The sequence below is a fragment of the Hippoglossus hippoglossus genome, chromosome 23 (assembly GCF_009819705.1).
Source record: "Hippoglossus hippoglossus isolate fHipHip1 chromosome 23, fHipHip1.pri, whole genome shotgun sequence".
NCBI classification, from domain to species: Eukaryota; Metazoa; Chordata; class Actinopteri; order Pleuronectiformes; family Pleuronectidae; genus Hippoglossus; species Hippoglossus hippoglossus.
The window spans coordinates 17,859,746-17,883,622 of NC_047173.1; the positions used below are offsets into that span (position 1 = coordinate 17,859,746).

General features: G+C 44.7%; 3 protein-coding genes and 1 long non-coding RNA gene across 10 annotated transcripts in view; 2 read left to right on the forward strand and 2 right to left on the reverse strand.

Annotated features, from left to right (window-relative positions):
• The window catches only part of phf21b (PHD finger protein 21B), a 53,238-nt gene extending 51,072 nt beyond the window's left edge, over positions 1-2,166 (reverse strand). For 2 of the 5 annotated variants that reach the window (XM_034578623.1, XM_034578622.1), the window contains exon 1: positions 1,740-2,166. In XM_034578623.1, the coding sequence (XP_034434514.1) occupies positions 1,740-1,793 (54 nt within the window). In that variant the 5' untranslated portion in view covers positions 1,794-2,166. Of the gene's footprint in view, positions 1-1,268; positions 1,673-1,739 lie in introns of those variants that run through there. The other 3 variants (XM_034578621.1, XM_034578620.1, XM_034578624.1) reach the window with 2 other exon arrangements.
• On the forward strand, positions 1-18,069 carry LOC117757452. The gene is made up of 3 exons (XR_004613117.1): positions 1-15; positions 17,933-17,943; positions 17,994-18,069. It is a non-coding gene; the product is annotated as an uncharacterized LOC117757452 (long non-coding RNA).
• nup50 (nucleoporin 50) overlaps positions 9,265-23,877 on the forward strand; it is a 24,346-nt gene continuing 9,733 nt past the window's right edge. The window contains exons 1-8 of one of the 3 annotated variants that reach the window (XM_034578628.1): positions 9,265-9,493; positions 11,252-11,330; positions 11,628-11,711; positions 11,844-12,045; positions 12,984-13,670; positions 14,334-14,418; positions 14,742-14,860; positions 15,597-16,255. In XM_034578628.1, coding sequence (XP_034434519.1) covers positions 11,262-11,330; positions 11,628-11,711; positions 11,844-12,045; positions 12,984-13,670; positions 14,334-14,418; positions 14,742-14,860; positions 15,597-15,796 — 1,446 coding nt within the window. In that variant the 5' untranslated portion in view covers positions 9,265-9,493; positions 11,252-11,261 and the 3' untranslated portion in view covers positions 15,797-16,255. Of the gene's footprint in view, positions 9,494-11,251; positions 11,331-11,627; positions 11,712-11,843; positions 12,046-12,983; positions 13,671-14,333; positions 14,419-14,741; positions 14,911-15,596; positions 16,256-23,877 lie in introns of those variants that run through there. The other 2 variants (XM_034578627.1, XM_034578629.1) reach the window with 2 other exon arrangements.
• Positions 18,609-23,877, reverse strand: part of kiaa0930 (KIAA0930 ortholog) — a 12,092-nt gene continuing 6,823 nt past the window's right edge. The window contains exons 3-10 of the mRNA XM_034578633.1: positions 22,830-22,934; positions 22,601-22,678; positions 22,420-22,521; positions 21,962-22,102; positions 20,920-21,105; positions 19,611-19,770; positions 19,368-19,523; positions 18,609-19,034 (exon numbers count right to left, since the gene is read on the reverse strand). Of these exons, the coding sequence (XP_034434524.1) occupies positions 18,994-19,034; positions 19,368-19,523; positions 19,611-19,770; positions 20,920-21,105; positions 21,962-22,102; positions 22,420-22,521; positions 22,601-22,678; positions 22,830-22,934 (969 nt within the window). The 3' untranslated portion in view covers positions 18,609-18,993. The remainder of the gene's footprint in view (positions 19,035-19,367; positions 19,524-19,610; positions 19,771-20,919; positions 21,106-21,961; positions 22,103-22,419; positions 22,522-22,600; positions 22,679-22,829; positions 22,935-23,877) is intronic.

Genomic DNA, 23,877 nt, shown 5'->3' on the forward strand with positions numbered 1-23,877 from the left:
GTGATTCAACGCGAGGTGGCCGAGCTGCTGCTGACTGGGCTTTCTGTGTCTCTCTCTTTTCTCTCCGCCTGCCTCCCCTCCCCCCCTCCAAACCAAAAACAGCATCAAAGCAATCAAAATGGTAATGTTCGGCATGAATGAGGCCCATCCCCCCCTCCTCCACCTCCTCCTGCACGAAACTCTGCAGACTTTTCTCCTCTCCATGTTGGAGGGGGGGACAGGACCACCCCCTTCTCTCTCTCAAAATGGAAGCTTCCACTACCAAAGTGAAAGAAGAAGAATGAGGAGAAAATACTACAACACAAACATCAGGAATCAGGGGGAGGAGGAGGAGGATAAAAGAATAATAAAAGAATAGAGGATGAGCGGCTGAGCTGCAGCTTCTCGAGAGAAAGCGAGTTGAATGTGTTTAACTGCAGCGAAGCAACAAACTGCATTCCACAGGAAATGGCTCCGCTTCCAGTGGAGCACAGCGAGCTGGGCCTGAGCGGTTCCGACCCAACTCGACCCAACTCGACTCGACGGCTGAATAAACGAGCAGCTGAGGGGAAGTTGGGTGCTCTGCTGTCGGGCCGGGACCGACCGGCGGGGCGGTGCAGCGGGGCGGTGCAGCGGGGGAAGCTGGAGGAGCTGACCGAGGTGCTGAACACTGGCGCAGCCTCCATCCAGCCTCCAGCTCCGGCTGCACCTGCTCCGGGAGCCGGGCACCGGGCACCGGGAGCCGCTACCGGGCACCGGCACCGGCTGCAAACTTCCCGGAAACACTCACAGGCCGTGCGGGTAAAACGCAAAGGGAAAAAAAAAAAAAGTGAAAGCGTAATGTGGGCGAATCCAAAGGCACCGAAGCGATCATGTGACCGAGCAGAAATAACAGCAAAGTGTGAAGTAACGAAGCTTTTTAACGCAAAGAATAAGACGCAGAAATATTCAGATGCGATGGAAACGAAGCGATGAGCGTCACCTTCAAACTTCAGCCATGATGCCGGAGTCACACTCAGCTGATCCACACACACACACAAAATGGACGCTAACATTTCTCAACATTACACAACTTTGAGCCGAGGAAGAAGCTGCAACACAACAACAACACAACAGTGAAGCAGGAGGTGACCTGCTCTCTGAATCTAGCTCAGACACACACCTCCTCTTCCTCCTCTTCCTCCTCAAGGCTTCAACACAATAATAAAAGTTGACGTTAGCAGCAAAGTGGCCATGAAGAAGAGGAGGATGAAGATTAATGCTGGTAAAGTTTCCTGGCTCCATGTTACCTGTGGGTCCTGCTTCATCTGTGCAACTAGTTCACGGGCCTGACGGAGCAGAGGCCGGGGGAACCAGCTCAGGACCCGGGGAGGCTCCGAGGGAAAGTGCCCGAAGTTTAGTGTGTGTGTGCGGGGGAAACAAAGCGGGGCTGACGGCCACAGACAACCAGAGTCCTCATAAATATTCAGGTCGCGTCCTGATCTCCACACACCACCACCACCACCACCACCTCCTCCTCCTCCTCCTCCTCCTCCACCGCATCACAGCTTCACATTCCCCCAGAAAACAGCTCCCACCGCCGGGCAAACTACTCCCCGAAGTGGCCTGGACCACCGCGGAGGTGCAGCGCGGCGGTGAGAGCGACCCGCGGCCGCCGCACACGGAGCCGCGGCGGCGGCAGCGGCAGCTCCGGGAGAGCTCCCCCCTGCCTCCCCTCTGCCTCCCCTCTTCCTCCCAGGAACAACACCATGTTTCTTTACCTGATGACATTGGAGCTCCACTTTCAGCGCCTCGCGCGGGCCCTGTACTTCCATGTCCCCGCCACAAAGACACTTTTCTCGCACTTTCGCCGCCGCCGAGTTCCCGCGGATTGAAAACAGTTTTCCGCCACAATAACAAGAGAAAGACCAACTCCTCAGCGCAGCGGCAAGTTCTCTGTTCGCAGCCCAGGACTCATCACACACTTTCCGCCCCGCGCTCAAAAGTGCTCCAAACCCGGCGAGAGCAGCTCCGCGCCCGGCTGGATCCTCCCCGGAGCTCGGCCCAACGTCGACGGGTCCCGGCGGGCGGCGACCGGCGGGTTCCGTCGGTAATTTTAAGTTGAAACGCGGGGACTATATTTTGTCCGAGTGCGCGGCTTGATTTCACTTTGCCTCAGGAAAAGTTGCGCTGCGGCTGTCAATGGTAATTCTGAAGTTCCCGGATGTGAGAGGGGGGGAGAGGGGAGGGGGGGGGGGGGGGGGGGTGAGGGAGAGAGAGAGAGAGACACAGATAGACAGATAGACAGGGAGAGAGAGAGATAGACCCCCCCCCCCCAACAGACATGCGCAGTGAGTCAGTAAAGTGTTTAAAATTAAACTATTATAAAACTACAACACATTTTGTTCTGAGTTGTATTTAAGAGATTAGATTATTATATTATACCAGTTCCACGATGAGGAAATGTTCTGGAGAAGTAATAAGAATAATAAAAAGCAAACAAACAATATAAACATGGGAAATGTAGAAAATGGAAATAATATAAACAAACATGTGACAAACAAGATATTGAAAACTGCACAGATAGAAAATGGTGACATATTTGGCCTTTAATCCCCATAATGACTTATTTTAATAAACTTTCCTCTTCCTCTATTTAACATATTAAAGTATCTTCATTCAGTCAGTGTGAAAACTGTCACACAACATGACAATATACAATATACACAATATGCTTAAAAGTCAACAAATACATGGTTACGATGAAAATAAGAGTAAAGACAAAAAGAAACCAGTGTAAGAAATGTACATTTAAAAGTAAAACACAAACATTAGTACTGTTCTCTAACATCTTTTAACAGCCTCCTGTACATGTGCATTTATGAAAAGTTATAAACAGGACAAATGAGCTGCTCGGTTGGACCCATTACTTTGTACAGAGGCCACATATATAAGTATTATACACACTCAGAAGTCACTTTATTAGGTACAGCTGTAAAATCATATTAAATGTCTTTAATAAACAGATTTCCTCTGTTTGATGACACTGTTGTAACATTTGAGTTTACATTCAGGAGACTAAGTTATCTTATCCTCAACTTATCTCTTAGTTGAAGACAAAACAAGAAAGAAGCAACAAATCACAACACTGGCAATAAAACTATGTGCATCATAATCCAGACTGACACATGTGTTTATGGAAACATTGGATTTAATTGTGCTTATATGGGACATAAGCACGACATGTTTGAAATAAATAACAAGATTTGATTGTGTTTCTGTATATGAACGTTTGGATATTTCACATTAATGTGTGACTGGTGCTGGAACATGAAAGATGACACATCAGGAACATCTGGAACATGGAGCAGTAACATGGCAGCTTCAGACTGAACTGAGGCAAACAGAAGAAGAAAAGAGGGGATGAAGAGAAAGAAGAGATGAAGAAGAGAAACAACATCTTTCAGTTTGTTTCCTTCTTCATCTTCTCTTCTCCTCCTCTTCCCGCCCTCTGGACACACGCTGAGCTGCTATTGGCTGAAGCTACTGCTTCATAGCGCGAGAGGAGGGATGAGCCAATCAGGAGTTGTGAGTGCGGAGTGACGGGTGTGAGGACCAGTGAGCGTTAGAGGATGCTGGGTGTGGGCGGGGCCGCAGGCAGCAGAGTGAGAGTTGATGAAGAGGAGAAACAGAACAAACCGGGTTTGAACTGTGATGAAGCTCAGTCAGTGTGGACACAACATGGCGGCTGATGGAGTCTGAGGTGAAGTCAGCTTCAGAAGCTTCCACTGCGCAAACCAAGTTCACTCCATGAGCGTTACCGTAAAGCCACGAATAGCTGGACACACACACACACACACACACACACACACACACACACACACACACACACACACACACACACACACACACACACACACACACACACACACACACACACACACACACACACACACACACACACACACACACACACACACCTCTACCTGCGTGCTGATTGGCTGTCGGACCCCAGCTGCTGTCTTTCAAATATTTTTCATCAGGTCCCTGAATTATTCTGAGAAATCAGTGAAAATGTCAGAAAACAATGCAGAGAAAGAAAGATAAATAATTCCTCTCTTCAGGATCAGCTCTGAAGTTTAATGAGTTCTCTCCTGACTAAAAAAGTAGATCAGAGAACATTAGAACAACCTCAGACACAACAAACATAAGTAAAACCATATATAAAGTAAATAATATAATAAAGGTGGTTTGAGGAGTTGGAGCAGTGGATCTTCTTCACCGACGAGCAGCTCGTCGTCAGCGTGATGAGCCGGCGGTTGGAGATTAGAAGCTTCTTCATTATTTGTTCTGAATATGTTCTGCTCTGAGCTGCAGTATAATTAAGAGTCGATAGAAGCACAGTCTCACAGTAAATGAAGATGAGGAGGAAGGAGGCAGTGAGTTTATTTCCAGATGAATCTTCTCGTCATGTCATTTAGCTGCAGGAGGAACCTGCTGCACACAGAACTCTGTATGAACATGTGGCACAAGCAGGTCCACAGCTGAGGCCTGATATCAGCACACACACTCCATCACTGTAGAGCTGACACTTTTATTTGTTTCCTCCAAATGGATGATTGGCAAACTGCATCGCTGCAGCTCGCAGACGCAGCCGCGGCCAAGAACTCCTCCTTCACCGCTGATGAGAAGATACTGTGACATTTGTGAGGATCGTGTCTTTGGGCTTAAGAAAGCTTTGACATAAATGTCAGCCAAGAGCAGTCAGAGCGCTGGCAGCAGAGAAATCACTGCATTCCTCGCCCAGGAAAAAACAGGCCTGCTGTTGAAATGTGGAGAAAGACATGATGAAACTATGGGCCCCTGAACACAGAGAGGGGCCCCTACAGCAGGGCCCTCACACTGAAAGAGACTAAACTAAACTAAGATGCAAAGTGATGCAAAACAACCACAAACGTAGTCTCAACATGTCGCTGTTGGAGGGTTCGGGGCCCATTACACGTCTGAGTCCAGGGGCCCGTTGTCTAATGCACCGTCCCTGAGAGTCGCCTCTTTCCAAACACTCATCTATTCTGAACCAATAGCTGCTGTGTCGTTGTGGTTGTGACCCAGTTTTCTCGCGCAGAGCTTCTTTCAACTGAACAACAATAAACACAAGTTTTCAGCCTGGACTCGAGCGATTCCGCAGCACGAGTCGAATCTGAGTAGAAAGGAGGCGGCGGCGGAGCCATTCTGCTCCTGGGAATGGGAGAAACATTCATTGTTCAGCCGGAAATTGTCATGCGGAGATAATTTGCTGACATAATAATGACTCACTGTTTTTGTGTGTCAGAAACACGCACAGCAGCAGCACTGAAGACTATCTCTGGTTTTATTACTTTAAGAAGCTGCAATGATTCACAAAGAAAAACAAACATGGAGAGAAAATCTGCTGAACTATAATTAATGAACAGGAGCTCCACACAACAAGTCATCAAAACAACTGTTAGCACCAACATGACAGGGAATCTACTTCGAAACACCAGCGACAAACTAGGTAAGAATCATCAAAATCATTCTTTATGGTGTTCGTCTAAAGAGTTTATCAATTAATCAGTTAATCAAGGAACAATTTAATTATCAGGTAAAACAGCTGAATAATTACTGGTTCAATCTGAAGAGAGAAGACAACAAGACTGTAAATAAAGATGGACGACATGATGGCCCTCAAAAGTGAAGCCAGGGTGTGGATTGCCCCCTGGTGGCTGGCTGCAGTATAGGTCAAAACCTTCTCCTCCATGTTAGCAGAGGGGACACGTAAGTAGACGTTAAATAAATGTTTGTAAAAGATGGTCTCTGTCATTTTAGGTTCTTCTATAATGTGGTAGTTATTAAAATATGATTTCTCATAGGGTCAGATAACAAAACTGATATATTGTGTTCTAGTCTCATGTAAAAAACGTTACCGATCAAACGATATCTCATACGTGTATTGTGACCTCACAGCTCTTCTGCCATGAGCCTCTAAATTTGGGTAAATAGACAAAAATGACGCTTTTAAACTCGAGCTGGATTTTAAGAGGTCGAGTGAAACAGGACGAGTTTTATATTTGTGAAATTAAGATCAAATTAAATGATATTTGAACATAATCCTCTTGAAGTAGATGAATCCCTGAGCGTGAGGATGAAAACATTAAGAGAAGTCGTATTTCAATTCTTCATTTTCTGTTCAGCTCAAGGTCACTTGTATTATTTCAGACACAGGCTCACAGAAATTGAACGTTATTGTTTGATATGAGGATTCTGTTGTTTTTATAACGACTCACTGACAGATTTAAAACCTCTGCAGCCGATGACTGGAGCAAGTGAGAGGATTTAATAGGACTCAATTATTAATCAGTATAATTCAGTCATCTCAGTGGGACTGTTCTGTTCGGTGTCGGCCGAGCCGCTTCACATCAAACCGAACCGTTTGCAATCAGGCGGTTTTAAAGATCACATGGAGATTTCCCAGGTGAAGAAGCAGCGTCACAGACTGTGAGGCTCGGAGCAGCAGGAAGCAGCGAGCTGGCAGCTCCGCCTCCAGCAGGGAGACATCACACACTTCATACATGGATCACACGTGAGGAACCAGAACAGGCCGCTGGTCTGTCAGGGTTCATCGATCCACTCTGCAGTTAAGCTGCAGGCTGGCGGGTTTAGGGATTTCCCAGCATGCAACACTTTACTTCTGACCTTTGAACCTTCAGGTTGGTCTCTGGAGCTGAACTTTTCTAAATCTCAAAGAAAACCAGGTGAAACGATGCTGGTCACCATATCAACACGGCGGCCATGTTGCTCTGACTCCAGCAGGAGCTTCATGAATATGACAGATGGAAACAATGAGACCTTTTCCTCAGACGAGTTATTAAACTACAAGTAAAAACTCTGTACAACTAAAATTCTAATTCATTAAATTCCTTTTAACAACAACAACAAAATACTTCTATGACCTCCACCGAGATTTAATAACATGTCACCACCTCTTACCATTTCACAGCCAATCAGGCTTCTTTTCAAACATCTTAATATAAGATACGACCTCCGACGGGGCCAGTGTAACAAGCATGGGAGCACTGGTTTATTATGGGTGAAGTCAGTTTAGTGCATTTCTCAGCCACTAGGAGGCATTACGTTATTTTCCTAATCCAGAAACTCAGAAGATTAATTAAAAACACATACATCAGATGATTAAAACTTGTCGTCTCACCTTTTTAAAATGGAGATGGTATTTTGGGATCATTAGGAAACATCAGTTCTGCTTCCTTTTAATTTGTCACTGTACTAATTACTGTCAATGAATTCAACCTAATTATAGCTTCATTTGCTGAGGCCTAATTGACACACAGATCTGTCTGCTCAACGGCCAATTAGAGACGAGACGCATGAAATAAAACGACAGACTAAATGTGGAGGGCGACGATGATTATTAAGAAGAGATGTTTCCTTTTTACACAAACAGAAAAGAGAAATGTCCACAGAGCTACAGGAAAAATTTAAAAAAGTTTTACCTAAAGTAAAATGTATTATTTATTCATTTGTTTATTCTTTCTTCAACAAACAGGTATAAATAAATGAAGGAATGAATAAATCAGGGACTGTGATGAATGAATGATCGAATGAATGAACAGATGAGCGACTCTCTCTGCTGATCAACAGTTTTATCGTTTCTCTTCCTCTCTGGGAGCCGTCAGCTTTGATTCTGCTTCCAGCTCCGAGGGCCCGACTCGACCTGAGCCCAGCAGCTGCTCCAGACATCAGAGGAGCCCCGCTGAGAGGGGCCCCCCACACTGAGCTGAGGGCCCCTCTCCATCTCATCGCTGTAATTCTCTGTACGCAGCAGGAGGAGCCGCCTCTGATGGTGAAGCTGCTCGACAAGTTCTCAACACAGAAGCTTCTACACTCATTTAATCAGGAAGTCGTTATCTAAGAAATAAACTAAAAATAGTGACAAACGCCAGTTTCAGTTTTCCACGGTTTCCCTCCACTTCCAGTCTTTATGCTAAGCTAGGCTAAACACATCCGACACATTCATCTAAACAGAGAAAATGGGCTTTTTCCAAAATGTCAAACTGCTCCTTTAACTAGTAATAATGGTTTGATATAGTGAATATGATAATTATACACTTTGGATTTTAAAATATAAAGTGCTTCATAGTCTTTGTTGTTGAATCAAGTTTAAGACATTTCAGGGCTGAAATCAAAAACATGTTCATATATGTAATGAATTATTTGAGGAGAAAGTATAAATATATCTCAGGGATCTTTTGTGGACACTTTTCTCTAAATGTGGTTGATAGTTGAAATCCTCCGTTGCTTCCTGGGACCTTCATACAAACGTGGTTTCAATAAGATTTGAACTAATCTCCCATCATGCACTGTGCTGTGTCGGTTCTGCCTCTTCCTTCTACATTATACAGGTTCTCTCTCTTTTCCGCTGCCAACTCTTTCCATTTTCTCCTCGCCAGCTGGTCAAGGGTCTCCTGCTGCCGCCAGGGCCCACAGCGCACTTCCTACTTTCTCCAGCACCTGTTCCTGTTTGGCAAAGCCGAGCGGGATCCTGAAAGCTTGGAGACGAGCCATCTGCTGCCCAACTCTGCACCATTTTACCCCCAGTTTCCCCCGAGCCTCAGCCTGCATCCATTAGTTTTCCTCTCAAACACACAAGGCTGTGAAAGACGAAGGGGAAGTGAAACACTCTGTAAATCCCAGAGTCATCGTTTAGCTGAGGTTAAAATCAAAGATGGTCGTCTGCAGAGCAGCCGATTTACCAGCTGCAGGTTGACTGACTGAGAACCGTCACTTCACATCACACAAAGTTACTCTGACCTTCAGTCTCCAAAGAACAAGGCAACAGAGGACGTGAAATCTGATTTTATAACTCATCACATTCTGTTTGACATGTTATTGAGCACATTATTACTTTCAAAAACATGTCGTGACTTTTCACTGCACATGTTCAGTTCATTCAGAAACGTATCATTCTGATCTGATGTATTAACAATTCAATGTGCAGCCTACGTTGTATAATTCAGCTTCATTAAAATATACTAAATATGAATATGAAGAAATTAAACAATCTTTTTCATCAAAGGATTAAAGGATAAAAGGATAAAACATCCTAATTAAAATGTACTAAATATAAAGAATTCATCTTAAATCAAACATAATTGACGTCATGGTCAAAATGTACTTGATTTAAAAATAGATCAAATAAAATCAGAGCGATATTAACAACGTCTCCATTTTTAAATCTGTTATGGACTACATTTCCCATGATGCACCACCGCTCCCTCTGCTGCGCATGCGCAAAAGGGCGGGACGCGCGAACCCATGCGGATGTTCCGCTGCGTAAAATGGCGGCGTAAGCGAGACTCGATCCAAACTCTGAGCTTTATTCGGTTTATTCGGTTCATTTCTTTTCTTACCTGAGCTGTTACCGGAGCCGGTGAGCCGGAGCTTCTGCCCGGAGCAGGTTCGAGTCTCTGCGTCTCCAGGAAACTAAAGTCCGCTCCAGGTACGTGACCAGCCGGCTAACGGCGAGCTAGCGTTAGCATCCGGGCCCGGTTAGCATCGACACCCGCCGCTAGCTCAACGGCTAACGGCCACAACATGGAGGCTAAGCAGCCGGTTAACTCGTTAACTGACGCTCTACCCCGGGTACAGACACAGTTAACTGACCCAGTTAACCACTGACGAGCAGAACGTCAGTGGTTAACTCGCTAAAGACTGTTAGCATGAAGCTAACTGAAGATTCACACTAAAGAGAAACTTAAATCAGTTGTTTAACGGGCCGCGGAACGAGACGTTTAAAGAGCTGGAGGGTTTTTAAATGTTCTGGATGTTTCTACACAGATTCAGAAGAGTTTCAAGAAACTACGTGAAAGCTGCGTCTGGTTCTGGTGAGTCAGACAGGAAACTGTGTCAGGAGCCATTTATATAGATGAGGCCCGCACCTGCAGCCAGGTGACCTCATCAGGTGAGGAACATGAGGAACACAGAATAACATGAGAAGCACATGTGTCCTCCATCAGGTGAGGAACATGAGGAACACAGAATAACATGAGAAGCACATGTGTCCTCCATCAGGAGAGCAGCACATACAACATGAGGAACATGAGGAACACAGAATAACATGAGAAACACATGTGTCCTCCATCAGGTGAGGAACATGAGGAACACAGAATAACATGAGAAACACATGTGTCCTCATCAGGAGAGCAGCACATACAACATGAGGAACACAGAATAACATGAGAAGCACATGTGTCCTCCATCAGGTGAGCAGCACATACAACATGAGGAAGATGAGGAACACAGAATAACATGAGAAGCACATGTGTCCTCATCAGGAGAGCAGCATGAGGAACATGAGGAACACAGAATAACATGTGTCCTCATCAGGTGAGGAACATGAGGAACACAGAATAACATGAGAAGCACATGTGTCCTCATCAGGAGAGCAGCACATACAACATGAGGAACACAGAATAACATGAGAAGCACATGTGTCCTCATCAGGAGAGCAGCACATACAACATGAGGAAGATGAGGAACACAGAATAACATGAGGAACACATACAACATGAGGAAGATGAGGAACACATACAACATGAGGAAGATGAGGAACACAGAATAACATGAGAAGCACATGTGTCCTCATCAGGAGAGCAGCACATACAACATGAGGAAGATGAGGAACACAGACTAACATGAGGAACACATACAACATGAGGAAGATGAGGAACACAGAATAACATGAGGAACACATGTGTCCTCATCAGGAGAGCAGCACATACAACATGAGGAACACAGACTCACATGTATGAACATATGACAAACACTCTGGTGTAGAACCAGGTAGAAGAAGCTGAGAGATGATCTACAGAAATACATTAAAAACGATTTGCACATTTTAGCCATAATATTTCCATAGGAATATTAATTAGTAGTTGAACTGAACAGTGTGTAACAGAAGTGATGTCATCAGGCCTCTGGTTTTATTTGACCCTACATGACCTGACGTGAAGAAGAAAACATAATGTAAGAGGGTAAAATACAATAAGTTGAAATCAGATAGAAATGCACTGTGACGTGTGCACGTTGGTAATTATTTGTGAATTGGCTCAATAAGCTTGACCCACCTCCGGGGGGGGGGGGGGGTGGTCAGGGAACCTGTCCTTCGCATCACTACCTGTCATGGTTCCTTCTATCTGACACATTTCTACATGGAAGTTCTGAACTGTGACGTGACGCTTGTTCTTCTGTGTTATAGAGCAGGTGGGATGGCGAAGAGGATCGCTGACAAGGAGTTAACGGACAGGAACTGGGATCAGGAGGAGGAGGGAGAGGAGGTGAGTCTCACACCAACACAGGAACTGAACAAGGTGTGTGTGACTGTGACTGTGTGTGGTTTTCTTTGGATGTTTCTATCTTTTTTATTCATATTTTTATTTTAATAACTGACGGCACCAGGCAGAGACAAGAGAACTCAGAACTTCATTGCATTGATAACTTGTTCATTTCTGCATATGACAATAAAACCTTTGAACCTTTTATAATGTCGTCCTTCTGCCAATGTAGTTCAGATCTGTGATTTGTCTCAGTTTGGATTGTGATGTATTAACCTGTAGGTCTAATCTTGATTATAGGCCGGGCAGTTTTCAATTGCAAGTGAAGATGTGTTGAAGAGCCGAGTGGTTAAAAGGGCCAAGCGCCGCAACGTTGGAGCGGAGGTAAACATCAACTTATACTTACTACAACTTGTGAATGAAAAACATACTAAATACACCAGGGTCCAACTGTGATTTCATTTAAAAATGTGTTTGTGGTAAAAGTGACGTTCAGCATGTTTTCCTCTGTTTCAGGGCGAGAACAGCGGAGCTTTCAAAGGGTTTAAAGGTTTTTCTTTGACCAAGCCAGCGGCGAGCACAGCCTCGCCTTCCACGATGTTTTCTGGGTTTGGTAACGGAGGAGGATTTCAAGGCCTCGGCGGTCTGACCAACGGAAACAGCATCGGTCCGTCGTTCGGAGGCTTCTCGTCTCCGGCTGCATCCACTGTGACGCCAGGTGAGAAGAAACACAGTTTGTTCAGGACACGCTGAGCTTTGTGTTGATGTTCTGTGTTGTTACAAACACATTCTTTGTGAAGCAGTTTGTATTCACAAAAGAAACCGGATGGAAACACCGATGGGAGCTGTCATGTTTCGTCTTCGTCTGTTACGACGACTTCAGGTTCTCATCGTAATGGTGGATTTTCCTTTACGTGATAATTAATGAAGATGGTTTTATTTCAGGTCGTAGATGCGTAGCAGTAAAACACTTGTCATGAATAGACACGGACGGTTTAGAGGTTTTCTGGTGAAGCTGCGGTGACGGATTTAAAACTATTTTAAATAATGAAAACAGCAGTTTGGTCTTTTATGGTCAGACTGATCAGCTGAGCGACGTCACGTTTTCATGTTCAGTTTGAACCTGAGATGTTCAAGTTACAGTTTGATTCATTGATTAAATGTCTCAGATCTTTGATGTTGATCAGACATAATGAGCATAATGAAGATTTAGTTATATTTGTCTTAGTGATATTTAAAGAAAATCAGTGAGATTTAAAAACAGATTTGTTGGTTTCAGTTGATGAAACTTTTCCCGTCATCCTTTGTTCTTCAGTCTTTTGTATTAAGGGACAAATCCGAGCCGTTGTGTTGCTGTAGTTTTGAGTTTGAACAGATTCAGGTGGTTTCTCTGCCTCGTGTCGAGTCAGCGTTGCTCCGTGGACGTCGTTCAGTCGACGTGTAATGAAGTGAAACTGCTTCATTGTGGAGGGTCTTGTTTTGGCGTTGGTGTGTAATGGAGCTGAATCAGCGTCGCTCTGTGTGTTCGCTCGTTCGTGTCGTGGTGTAGCTGCAGGGCAGGAGGGGGGGAGGGGGTGCTGCTGCATTACAGGGGGGAGGGGTCTCTCTTCCTCTCTGCTTCATCCATGTGTAACGTTTCTCCCTCCATCATCTCAGGTCTGACGTTCAACAGCCCCTCCTCCGCAAAACCCTTTGCTGAAATCACCGCCAAGCAGACCAATGGCTCCTCCCCAAGTCCGGCTCCGAGCTTCGGCAGCATCAGCGGCATCAGCAGCGGCAGCGGTGTCGGCAACAAGGAGTACAGCCGGCAGCTCACGGCGCTCAACTGCTCTGTGCGCGACTGGATCACCAAACACGTGAACGACAACCCTCTGTGCGACCTCAACCCCATCTTCAGGGATTATGAGCGACACCTGGCCAGCATCGAGCGGCAGTACGGCGCCGGATCAGCTGCTGCGGCTGACGGAGGCTCGGAGGAGAAGAAGCAGGCAGGGACCACCTCATCCACCCCTCCTCCTCCCTCCTCTTCCTCCTCCAGCAGCCCGGCGGCTCCGGCTCCAGCCGCCGCCACTTTGTTCTCCTTTGCCAAAAAACCCACAGATGACTCGACCCAAGACAAAAGCTCCACCACCGCTCCGATCCCCGCCGGCATCACGTTTAACTTCGGTAAGAAGGTGGACAGCTCCGTCCTCGGATCCTTAGGGTCCAAATCCATGTCCCCCAGCTTCTCCTTCTCCTCGTCCTCCAGCGCCTCCTCCAGTCAGACCTCCATGTTCGGAGCTCCAGGATCTGCTGCTCCTCTGTCCTTCAGCGGGACGAAGGCTGAGGACGCTCCGCCTGCAGGTACGACACCACATTTATATTTGTCCCTGACTGTCTGGAGGAGACTTTATGGATTTACTCTTCAGACAAACGTCTCTGATCAGAGCTGCAGCAGAACATTTGTTCTTTTCCATTTAAAATTTAGAGATTAAACATTTAGCTTATTGAAAAAAATGATTTCTGACAGAATTTAATAAAATGTTGAATATTTGGTGTCAGATTTCATTTGTCTGGTATTAGACACTAAACTAAATACATTTTTAACAGTTGGTCACAAGCTTCTGCATAACCTCAGTTTGTGATGCAGGAAATTGTGATGAGCACTTTATTAATGATTCAATAAGAAAATCACATGATACAAACAGAAGCTCTGAATTGATTTGTTCTGAGACAAAGTCCGAATGACGGACGGAAGCTGAAGATGTTTAGTTCACGTCCGAGATAAAACGCTTACATTTATTATTTTGACTAAATACATTGACTTTATTTCAGCTCTGAGGAAATTTTAAAGCCACAGTTGTTTTTATTAAATATGAGAAATTAACAGATTTTAATTCAGTTAACTGTCGCATTACGGAAAAGGATAAGAATAAAGATCTCTGTTGTCAGAACGTCGACACACGGTGACTCTTAGTTTCGATGTGAAACTGAAGCTTGATGAAATGTTTTGGTTTGAACTTTCAGTGGAGAACGGAGAGGAGGAGTCGGAGGAGCCACCGAAACCCGACATCAAAGAGGTGAAAGAGGAAGATGCTTTCTTCTCCAAGAAGTACGTACCACTTATTATTAACATCTTCTTCATGTCTATTAAGTGTCTATTAAAAGGATAATAAAACATTTTGACAGGAGAATCTAACATCTGGATAAATGTGGTCAGTAACAGTAGCTTCAGACTTTAATTCAGAGTTTAAATTGCTGTTATTACTGCAGACAAACTGTCGTGTGAATATCTTTAAAGATGTTTGGTCTATTTTCTCTGCATCAGGACGATTGTTAAACCAAACTTCAGTAAATATAGATTTTAACCATCCGACTGATTTAATCCAAACGTCCACTACACAGACGCTTTAATCAACTTGTTTCTGTCCTCAGGTGTAAAATGTTCTACAAGAAGGACTCAGAGTTTAAAGAGAAGGGAGTCGGAACTCTGCACCTCAAACAGGTCGAGGACGGAAAAACTCAGATGGTCATTCGGGCCGACACCAACCTGGGTGAGAAGATTCATCTGTTCTTGGTTTGATGATTGAAGAAAATCAGTTTAGTGGACGAAGCTCGATTCCGACGAGTTCACGTCTGTTTCTCACAAACTACAGGATCAGTGAAGTCTGACAATACAAAGTCAAACAAGTCCAGTTTATCAGAATTACGCTGAACGACTGTTATGATGATTCTACTCAGTATTTGAGGGAAAGTGAAAGTGAAACCCGGGATAAAAGTAAAGTTGTTAATTCAGCTAAAACCAGACAAATAAACTAAAAATAAGAAAAACAAATATCTCTCTACATCGACCTTGTTCTGTGGAAGATTCCATTTAATAGTAAATTATTTAAATTTTAAAAATGAAGGGGTTTAGTAATTCAATTTGAAATTGAATATGAACAAACAGCTCCACCTGCTGGTGAATCCGAGGAACTGCTTCCTCCTGATTCTGTAGCAACATGAGCTAGTGCAGTAAAACACATGAGCCAATGTTTAACAGCTGATCTCCACACGATTAACAAACTAAACACTTTCTACTGATTGACCAGATCCCGTTTTTCTTTGTCACAGAATCTGATTCATGTGCAAATGTTTAAAAAAAGATTTAAACGAGACAAAGTGATTTTTATTTCATTTAGATTTTAGTTTTCCTGACACATGAACAGCTGGGAAGTTGAAAATCAGAGTTTTCTTTGTTTGTAAAGTTTCTGACTCTTTTCTTCTTCTCTCTTTTTCTCTCCTCATCAGGAAACATCCTGCTCAACATCATGGTGTCGGCGTCCATGCCGTGCTCTCGAGTCGGTAAGAACAACGTGATGGTGGTGTGCGTCCCGAACCCGATCATCGACGACAAGAACCCCACCTGCCCCATCCCGCTCCTCATCCGGGTGAAAACCGCCGAGGAAGCCGACGAGCTCCACAAGACGCTGGAGGAGAAGAAGGGCTGAACCAACCCCCCCCCGAGCTTTTAGCAGATTCCCTTGGTCGTCCTCAGATTTCCTCATCACGCCGGTTTTCCCCCCCACACACACACACACACACCGAACACACGCATGTCAGTGTAAATAACTCATCCTGGTAAATCCGCTGTTTCACCACAATGAATTGGTCGTCATACTGTGAACTATTTCTGTTTTGAAACGTCAGAGCAGGTCGTTGCTCCTCGAATCCGCCACATTCCTCCGCTCGGACGCTGCTGCTGTTAAAGAAACAGGACGATGAATCTGATCAGCTTCACTTTTACTGTTTTAATTGGGTCCCGAGCGACTGAACGTGTGAATCAAGGAGAATCATCATAATTATAGTTATAGGATCGTGCAACACCTTCCATCGTCACCACCGAGGGTTTGGGGGGGGACTCCAAACGAAGTCCAGTCGATTTGGTTTTACAAATTAAACACTCGCAGTAACAGTTAATTTTTATTTTTTTGCTCTGGAAACTATTTATTGCGTCGGCGGCTTCTTAAAGTCGCCGAGTGGATCTGGTGTGAATGTTTCCTCTGATGAGCGTCTGCAGAGAAGACCTGTAACTTCTCTGTTTTTCTGTGAACACGGACTCTGTTGTTTTCTAAGTGTCCTTCGTGTGGCCTTTGGTTTCGGCCTTGATGAGTCATGCTGTCATCGAACATTTGTAAAGAGGAATAAAAGGAAACAAACTCTCGCTGCGTCGTCCTTCTTCAACTTCGTGTGGGATCAAAGTTTCAAACAAAGAGTTGTTAGTTTCATTAACATCATGTTTACTACGAACAGAAAAATGTGTCACGTGTCTGATTCCTTCTGTTTCTCAGGCAAAAAAAGACCAACACGCGTGTTCAACACGTGGGGACGATACGTGTTCAACACGTGGGGACGATGCGTGTTCAACACGTGGGGACGGTGCGTGTTCAACACGTGGGGACGGTGCGTGTTCAACACGTGGGGACGGTGCGTGTTCAACACGTGACGATATGTGTTCAACACGTGGGGACGATGCGTGTTCAACACGTGGGGACGGTGCGTGTTCAACACGTGGGGACGGTGCGTGTTCAACACGTGACGATATGTGTTCAACACGTGGGGACGATGCGTGTTCAACACGTGGGGGCGGTGCGTGTTCAACACGTGGGGACGGTGCGTGTTCAACACGTGGGGGCGGTGCGTGTTCAACACGTGGGGACGGTGCGTGTTCAACACGTGGGGACGGTGCGTGTTCAACACGTGGGGACGGTGCGTGTTCAACACGTGGGGACGGTGCGTGTTCAACACGTGGGGACGGTGCGTGTTCAACACGTGGGGACGGTGCGTGTTCAACACGTGGGGACATGTGTTCAACACGTGGGGACGATACGTGTGTTTACCAGTTTTGAGACGCGCTGCACCAGCATCCTACTGGTGTTTAAGGGGTGTGACCAAACCATGTAACCACACCCACACATGTACGACTCATTTCAGATGTAAAGTTTAAGTTGAGTTTGTTAATTATAATAACTTACAGCAGAGTCATAAAATTGAAATATCAGGATTTGAAACTGACAATTTCTCTCGTCTGAGAACTGAAAATGTTAAGTTTGTCCTGAAGGTGGCGCCACACCAAAGTTAACGACCACGAGCAAACGGAACATTTAATGTAAATTAACCATTTAAGTGTCGTCATAGAAACCAGTGACAGGTTTTTCTGATAATATGTATTTTAATAAATAAACAGGAAAGTACAGAGTTTGTAAAAGAAGAGAATCTGAGAACGTGCACAACGACTGTGTCTGTGTACAAAAGCCATGACGATGCGTTCAAGTGACGCAGGAACAAAGGGTTTTAACAAACAGCTTGAAAAAGGTTCTAAAAGCGTTTTACAGTGCAAACTGTCGTCGGTGGACGTCTTTGAATCGATCAGCGTGGATACATTCAGCTGGAGAAACCATGAGTACAAGAAGAAATCAATACTTCACGTTCAATACGACACGAAGAAAAACACTTTGATCGACGACGGCTTCGTCTCCGAGTGCAAATCTGAGCTGAACCGATGAAACCGGTTCAGTGACGCGTTTCTAAAGTTTGAAACTGGTTTAAAGTTCATCACAACTTTCAGTCCAACGATTCAATACAAGCAACGTTAGAGGTTTCTGTCAAACGTCGTCTGAGTCATGTTCCTGTTTTTTATTTACTGAGAACAACCTGGTTTCAATTCATCACTTTTTATAACTTTAGGATTTTTCTTTTAGAAATATGAATTTCAGTTTTCTTCAAACTTGTTAAAAGTCGAAGATGTTGAGTCTGAAGTGAATTTCTACTCAGCGATGATCAAGTTTGACTTTTTACAGACTTTACAAGTGAATGTTAGTAATACATTTGTAAGTAAATATTTTTACTGTGAATAAGTCAGTTAATTATTAGTTTAATTAATAATTGGAAAAGTAAAATGATCAAATTTTTATATTTATTTGTTTAATAAATTCAGGTTAAATCGAGTTAAACATCAAACAGTTTGAGGGACAAAGTTTAAAAACATGAAAGTTGAATTAATATTTAATTAGTTTGAACAAAAGAATCAACATGAATTAAAGTTGTGATGAACATGTAACAAAGTGACTGGAACTGAGCTGTGATTGGTTCCTTAGTGAAGTGACCTCATCAAACGTCTCGTCGCCTCGGTGACCATGAAAGGAGTGTGTGTGTGTGTGTGTGTGTGTAACGTGCGTGTGAGTGTGTGTGTGTAACGTGAGTGTGTGTGTGTGTGTAACGTGTGTGTGTGTGAGTGTGTAACGTGTGTGTGTGTGAGTGTGTAACGTGTGTGTGTGTGTGTGTGTGTGTCGAGGCGTCTCAGTGACAAAAGCAGCAGAATATTTACACAAGAAACAAACGTTGTTCCTGATCAGAGTTCAGCCAATGCCTGCTCACGCTGAGGTCATGTGATCCTGTCGCTGGGCCTGTTTCCATGGAGATGACCGATCCACACAGCAGGAACTGAGAAGAAGAAGAGGAGGAGGAGGAGGCACTTCCTGAATGGCTGGTTTGTTTGTTTGTTTGTTTTTGTTTGTTTGTTTGTTTGTTGTCGTCCCTCCGGCTGAAGCAGGTGTGTGTGGCGTCTCCCTCTGGCCACCGGAGGGCGCTGCTGTGTCTCTGGAGCCTGATGCAGGAGGCACTTTAGAGTCTCGACCGGCCGCCGCCGCTACGTCATCAGGATCGGCTTCTGCCGCACCTCCAGGATGTCTGACGCACACACACACACACACACACACACACACACAGACACACACACACACACACAGACACACACACACACAGAATATGTTTATTTTAACAAACTGCATTTCCCATCAGCCCCGAAGGTTCAGACTAAATGTCACTAAATTTAAATATTAAATAAACTATTTTTCTCAGTGTCTGTTTATTTATACATTTATATAAAATATATGTTTTAAAGTTGCATTAGAAACTAATTAAAAACGTTAAAACTAACCGTTGAATCTAATGTTTAAAAACAGATGTTTTACAGATGATTTAATTTGATTGTAATTCATGTAGAAGAAGGTTTGCCCTCACCTGTGGTGATGCGGTGCAGCGGCAGCGTGACGTACGTCAGGTGCGAGTACAACAGGAAGTAGTCCTCGCTCCGGTTCAGTTTGAGCCACGAGCCGACGAGCGAGCGGCCGGTGCCCGAGAGCGAGCGCGAGCGAAGGTTCGAGGTCGTGTGAAGATCTGAGGAAACATGTTTATTAGATGTTTTGATTTTAAACTCGTGTGATTAATCAAATAAACGGTGATGAAGATGATTTCTTGTTTTACCTTCGTCTTCCTCCTCCCTGAAGAATTCCTCGCTGTCATTGGCCGAGTGAGATTTCTTCATCTCAGCGATTCGGTTTCTCGGAACCTTTCGTCTCAGAGACGGCGAGAAGAAGGAGGGGCGGTTCCTCTCCGGGGTGGGGGGGGTGCTGAAGGACGTCACCTGGTGGACAAACACAGAAACACGGAGATCAGGTTCATGGTGAAGTGATGAAGTGCTTCTTCAGTAACTACACAGGTGTAGAGGTACTTTTACTTTAGTACTTTTACTTTAGTACTTCTACTTCAGTCTGAGAACTCGAGCTGTGACATGTGACGCTTGTCTCTCGTTCTGGATCCTGATTGGCTCTAAAGTCCTGATGAATCTTTCAGGTCCAGCTGACGTGTTCGTCTCATTATTGATCAAGTTGGTTTATTAAGTATGAAGTGTGAACAGAAACTTGTTTTATTTTGTTTTAATTATTGATGAACTTCTCACAATAAAAACAAAACAAATCCTTTCTACCTGAGAAGTTGTCAGTGACCAGCTGACTTGGTAACCTTGGTAACAAGGAGTCTGACTCACATCTGGAGGACGAACTGTGAAACGATGAATAATCCAGCGCAGCTTCATTTATTATTGATCGTGACCTGATTTCATCTCGTGAGTCGTGTTCGAGTCTCTGAGCCGCCGACGTTTCTCTTCTGCTTCAGCGAATCAGACGAGAGGAAGTGAAACTAAACTCGTTGCCACTTCTCCACGTACAAACATTGTTATATTTGGACTTCCTGTTTTCTGAGGATTAAGATACTTTTTAGTAAAACTCTGCCTCAAAATCGAGTTTAAACCAATTAAATTAATACAAATTTAGCCTTTTCTTACATAATTTAATTCTACAAACAGTGAGACAGAAAAAATTCTGCATAAAATAATTATATAATAAGATTCCATTGTTTTATGTCACAAAATAAAATAAAAATCTCAGCTTCAGTTTTTTCCAGGCAAATAAATTACATTAAAATTAAGTTCGAACATAAAAGAAGGAGAAATGTCCCGAAGGTAAATGAGCAGAGGCTCCAGAACGAGCCCTGAGGAACGCCCACACCAGAACTGCTTCGCTGAACGTATGATGAATGAAACCTTAGAATTAAATGTATTAAATATTTGTTGCTCAACTGGCGATCGACCGAAAGCAACAACTTCCTGCAGCTTTATCGTGAACTGTGATAAAATCCACTTTAACGTTAACAATCCAGTCTCTAGTGTTTACAACGGATTTATTAGGTTATATTTGTATGTGTGAACCCAGATTGTGATGTTTTTCGTCCTCACCCTCTCGTGCATGGGCGACACCTCCTCCTCCGTGCCACAGGGGGAGGTGTCGCCCGTCGGGACTCTGCTGACGGCCATCTCTGCGTGACCTTTGCCCTGCGGACCCTTCATCCTCACGAACTCCATGTTGTTGTACTTGTAGAAGCCGAAGGACATCCGCTGGGCCATCTTAGCAGCGACGCTCACCTGCAGGGACGCGTACGAAGAAATGAAAATGAAACGTACGAAGAAATGTTTTAAGTTTCTTCTGACGACATGTCGGGTTCAGCTGGAAACTGGAGTCCAGTGTTTAAATGTCACAATGTTGGTTGAGAACAAACGAGTTCAGTCGATTTAGCTTCGTAATCATTCAATTTAATCGTTTGTTTGGTTTTTATTCGTAAACACGAAGTCGGACATGTTGAAGCTTTCAGCAGAATCACATGGATGTTGATTCAAGCTCAGCTGTTTGTGATGCTAGCATTAAAGCTAACAATAATAATAATAAATGATTAAGATCGACTTATTAGCTTCTATAAAAAAGCGTCTTCTTCTTCATGGTCTTCTTCTCCTTCATGGTCTTCTTCTTCATGGTCTTCTTCTTCATGGTCTTCTTCTTCTTCATGGTCTTCTTCTTCTTCATGGTCTTCCTCGTCTTCTTCTTCATGGTCTTCTTCTCCTTCATGGTCTTCCTCGTCTTCTTCTTCATGGTCTTCTTCTTCTTCATGGTCTTCTTCTTCTTCTTCTTCATGGTCTTCCTCGTCTTCTTCTTCATGGTCTTCCTCTTCTTCTTCATGGTCTTCTTCTTCATGGTCTTCCTCTTCTTCTTCATGGTCTTCCTCTTCTTCTTCATGCTCTTCTTCAGCAGAGCTCAGGTCAAAACTTTATTTTCTTTTGGATTCATTTGTGACACAAAATCGATCAAATTTAAACGAGCCTCCGTCTCATTCACGAACATCTTAGCACGTTGCTCAACGTGTGTTCTTTGCGTTAACGAGCTAAAATGCTAACGTGGTTCAGTTTAAGGTGGAGCCCCAGATTCAGACGAGCAGAACTTCCTCACCCGGTTGTCGTAGACCTTCTTCAGCGCCTCGTAGCGGATCGAGCCCTGGAAGATGACGCCCTGGAACGTGTTGCTCTTGTCGCTCGCCACCAGCTCCACACAAACCATCTCGCCCTCGCCAACCGTCATGTCGCTGAACACCTGCATCAGAGAAGAAGACCTTCACTGCCACATTTCACCACATGACTCTCTCAGCTTCTGGTGTTTGTGGCGACACGAGTGAGCGAACAGCAGCTGGAAGCCGCTGGTTTAGCATTTAATCCTTTTTTAATCCCGTTATTTCACGTCATATTTTCATTTTCAGGACAAAAACACGCGTCACACAGAACAAACATCGCAGGTAACACAGAGTTAATAAAGATGGACGACATGACAGCTCCTTAAAGTGAAGCAAAATCCTCTCAGTCGCCCCCTGGTGGCTGGCTGCAGTACAATGTCACAAAATAAAAAGTTGTTACCTCATCAAAGTTGTCGATCATGAAGAAGATGTTCGGGTAGCTCATCTTTGACTCCTCCCCTTTACTGTCCATAGCGTGTTTGCTGGGGGAGGCAAACACTTCCTGTGGGAGGAGGAAGTTAGAGAATAAAGATGGATGCCGCTGTGAGACATGACGAGTTTCAGCCGTGGTCGTGTCTCACCTGACATTTCTTCTTGTGGATGTGGATATCTCCTGCGTCTGAGCGCGTGCAGACGGCGCAGGTCACCACGTAGTCCAGCTGCAAGAAAGAGATCAGACACGTCAGCCAGATGTTCAGGGAACGTCTGGAAGGTGCAGCGGCTACATGTGATGCGTTTAGGGACCATCTGTATATTTCATATCCAGACAGTCTGTAAGCAGCGAGGTGGTTGATGTTTCACCATCGTCACCTTCTGCAGGATGAGGTTCAGGTAGACGCTCTCCTCCCAGTCGATGTCGGGGTCACCGAGGCCGGGCAGCTTCTTGGAGTCCCTCCTGTAGACCTCCACCTCCACCTGGAGACAAGAGGACAACATGACGCTCCTGACCTACATCACGTGATCGGCTGCAGGCGCCTGGTGAGCGAGCAGCTGAGGATGGAAGCTGACGGGTCGGAGAGAAAGGCGGTGAACAGGAAGCAGGACTGTGGAGGTCACCTGTCAGTTCAAGTGAACGTCAGGAACATGGAGGAGGCAGCCGGTCAGACTCGGGTCAGACTGTATCAGAGGCTCCTCCCTGAACTCAGTGTCCCCCCCCCCCCCCCCCCACACACAGTCTTATCTTGTTCAAACGAATACGTTTCGGTTTGTCGGAGGTTAAACTTCATCTCCAACATCAGATTTTAGATGAAACGTGTTTGTTCATATTCCCTCTGACCTCCAGAGTGTGTGTGTGTGTGTGTGTGTGTGTGTGTGTGTGTGTGTGTGTGTGTGTGTGTGTGTGGCGCCGTCGTCAGTCGGAGACTAAAATCTAGAGATATTAAATCCGTTGTGTCTTTTTCTCCGCCGCCTCCTCGACTGTTCAGAGGTTAAACGTCTGCGAGGAGAAGACGTGAAGTCGCCACATGTCGAGATTCATATCACTCACAAGCGGTGTAAGAGCACAGGGCTGGTTGCCATGGCAACACTGTTAAAATATGAATGTGCACGATGGGAAATATCCGTCCTTCATCTGATCTGTATCTGAACAATAAGAGATGAAGATGATGATGATGAGGGGGGATGTTTAACCAACCTGGACACAGAACAATAATGTGTAACCATGGCGACCAGGGACAGATGTAGGACAAAAGGCAGACGAGAGCTGTTCAGAGGATGTGATTCGAAAGAGGAAGAGGAAGAGGGATGAAGCCACAAAAACTCTGGGGACACGTGACGTCCTCGGTTACGTCTTCCACAATCTTTATTTTTGAAATTTATATTCTGACTCTTTAAATCTGTCTAATTATTTTACTAATAA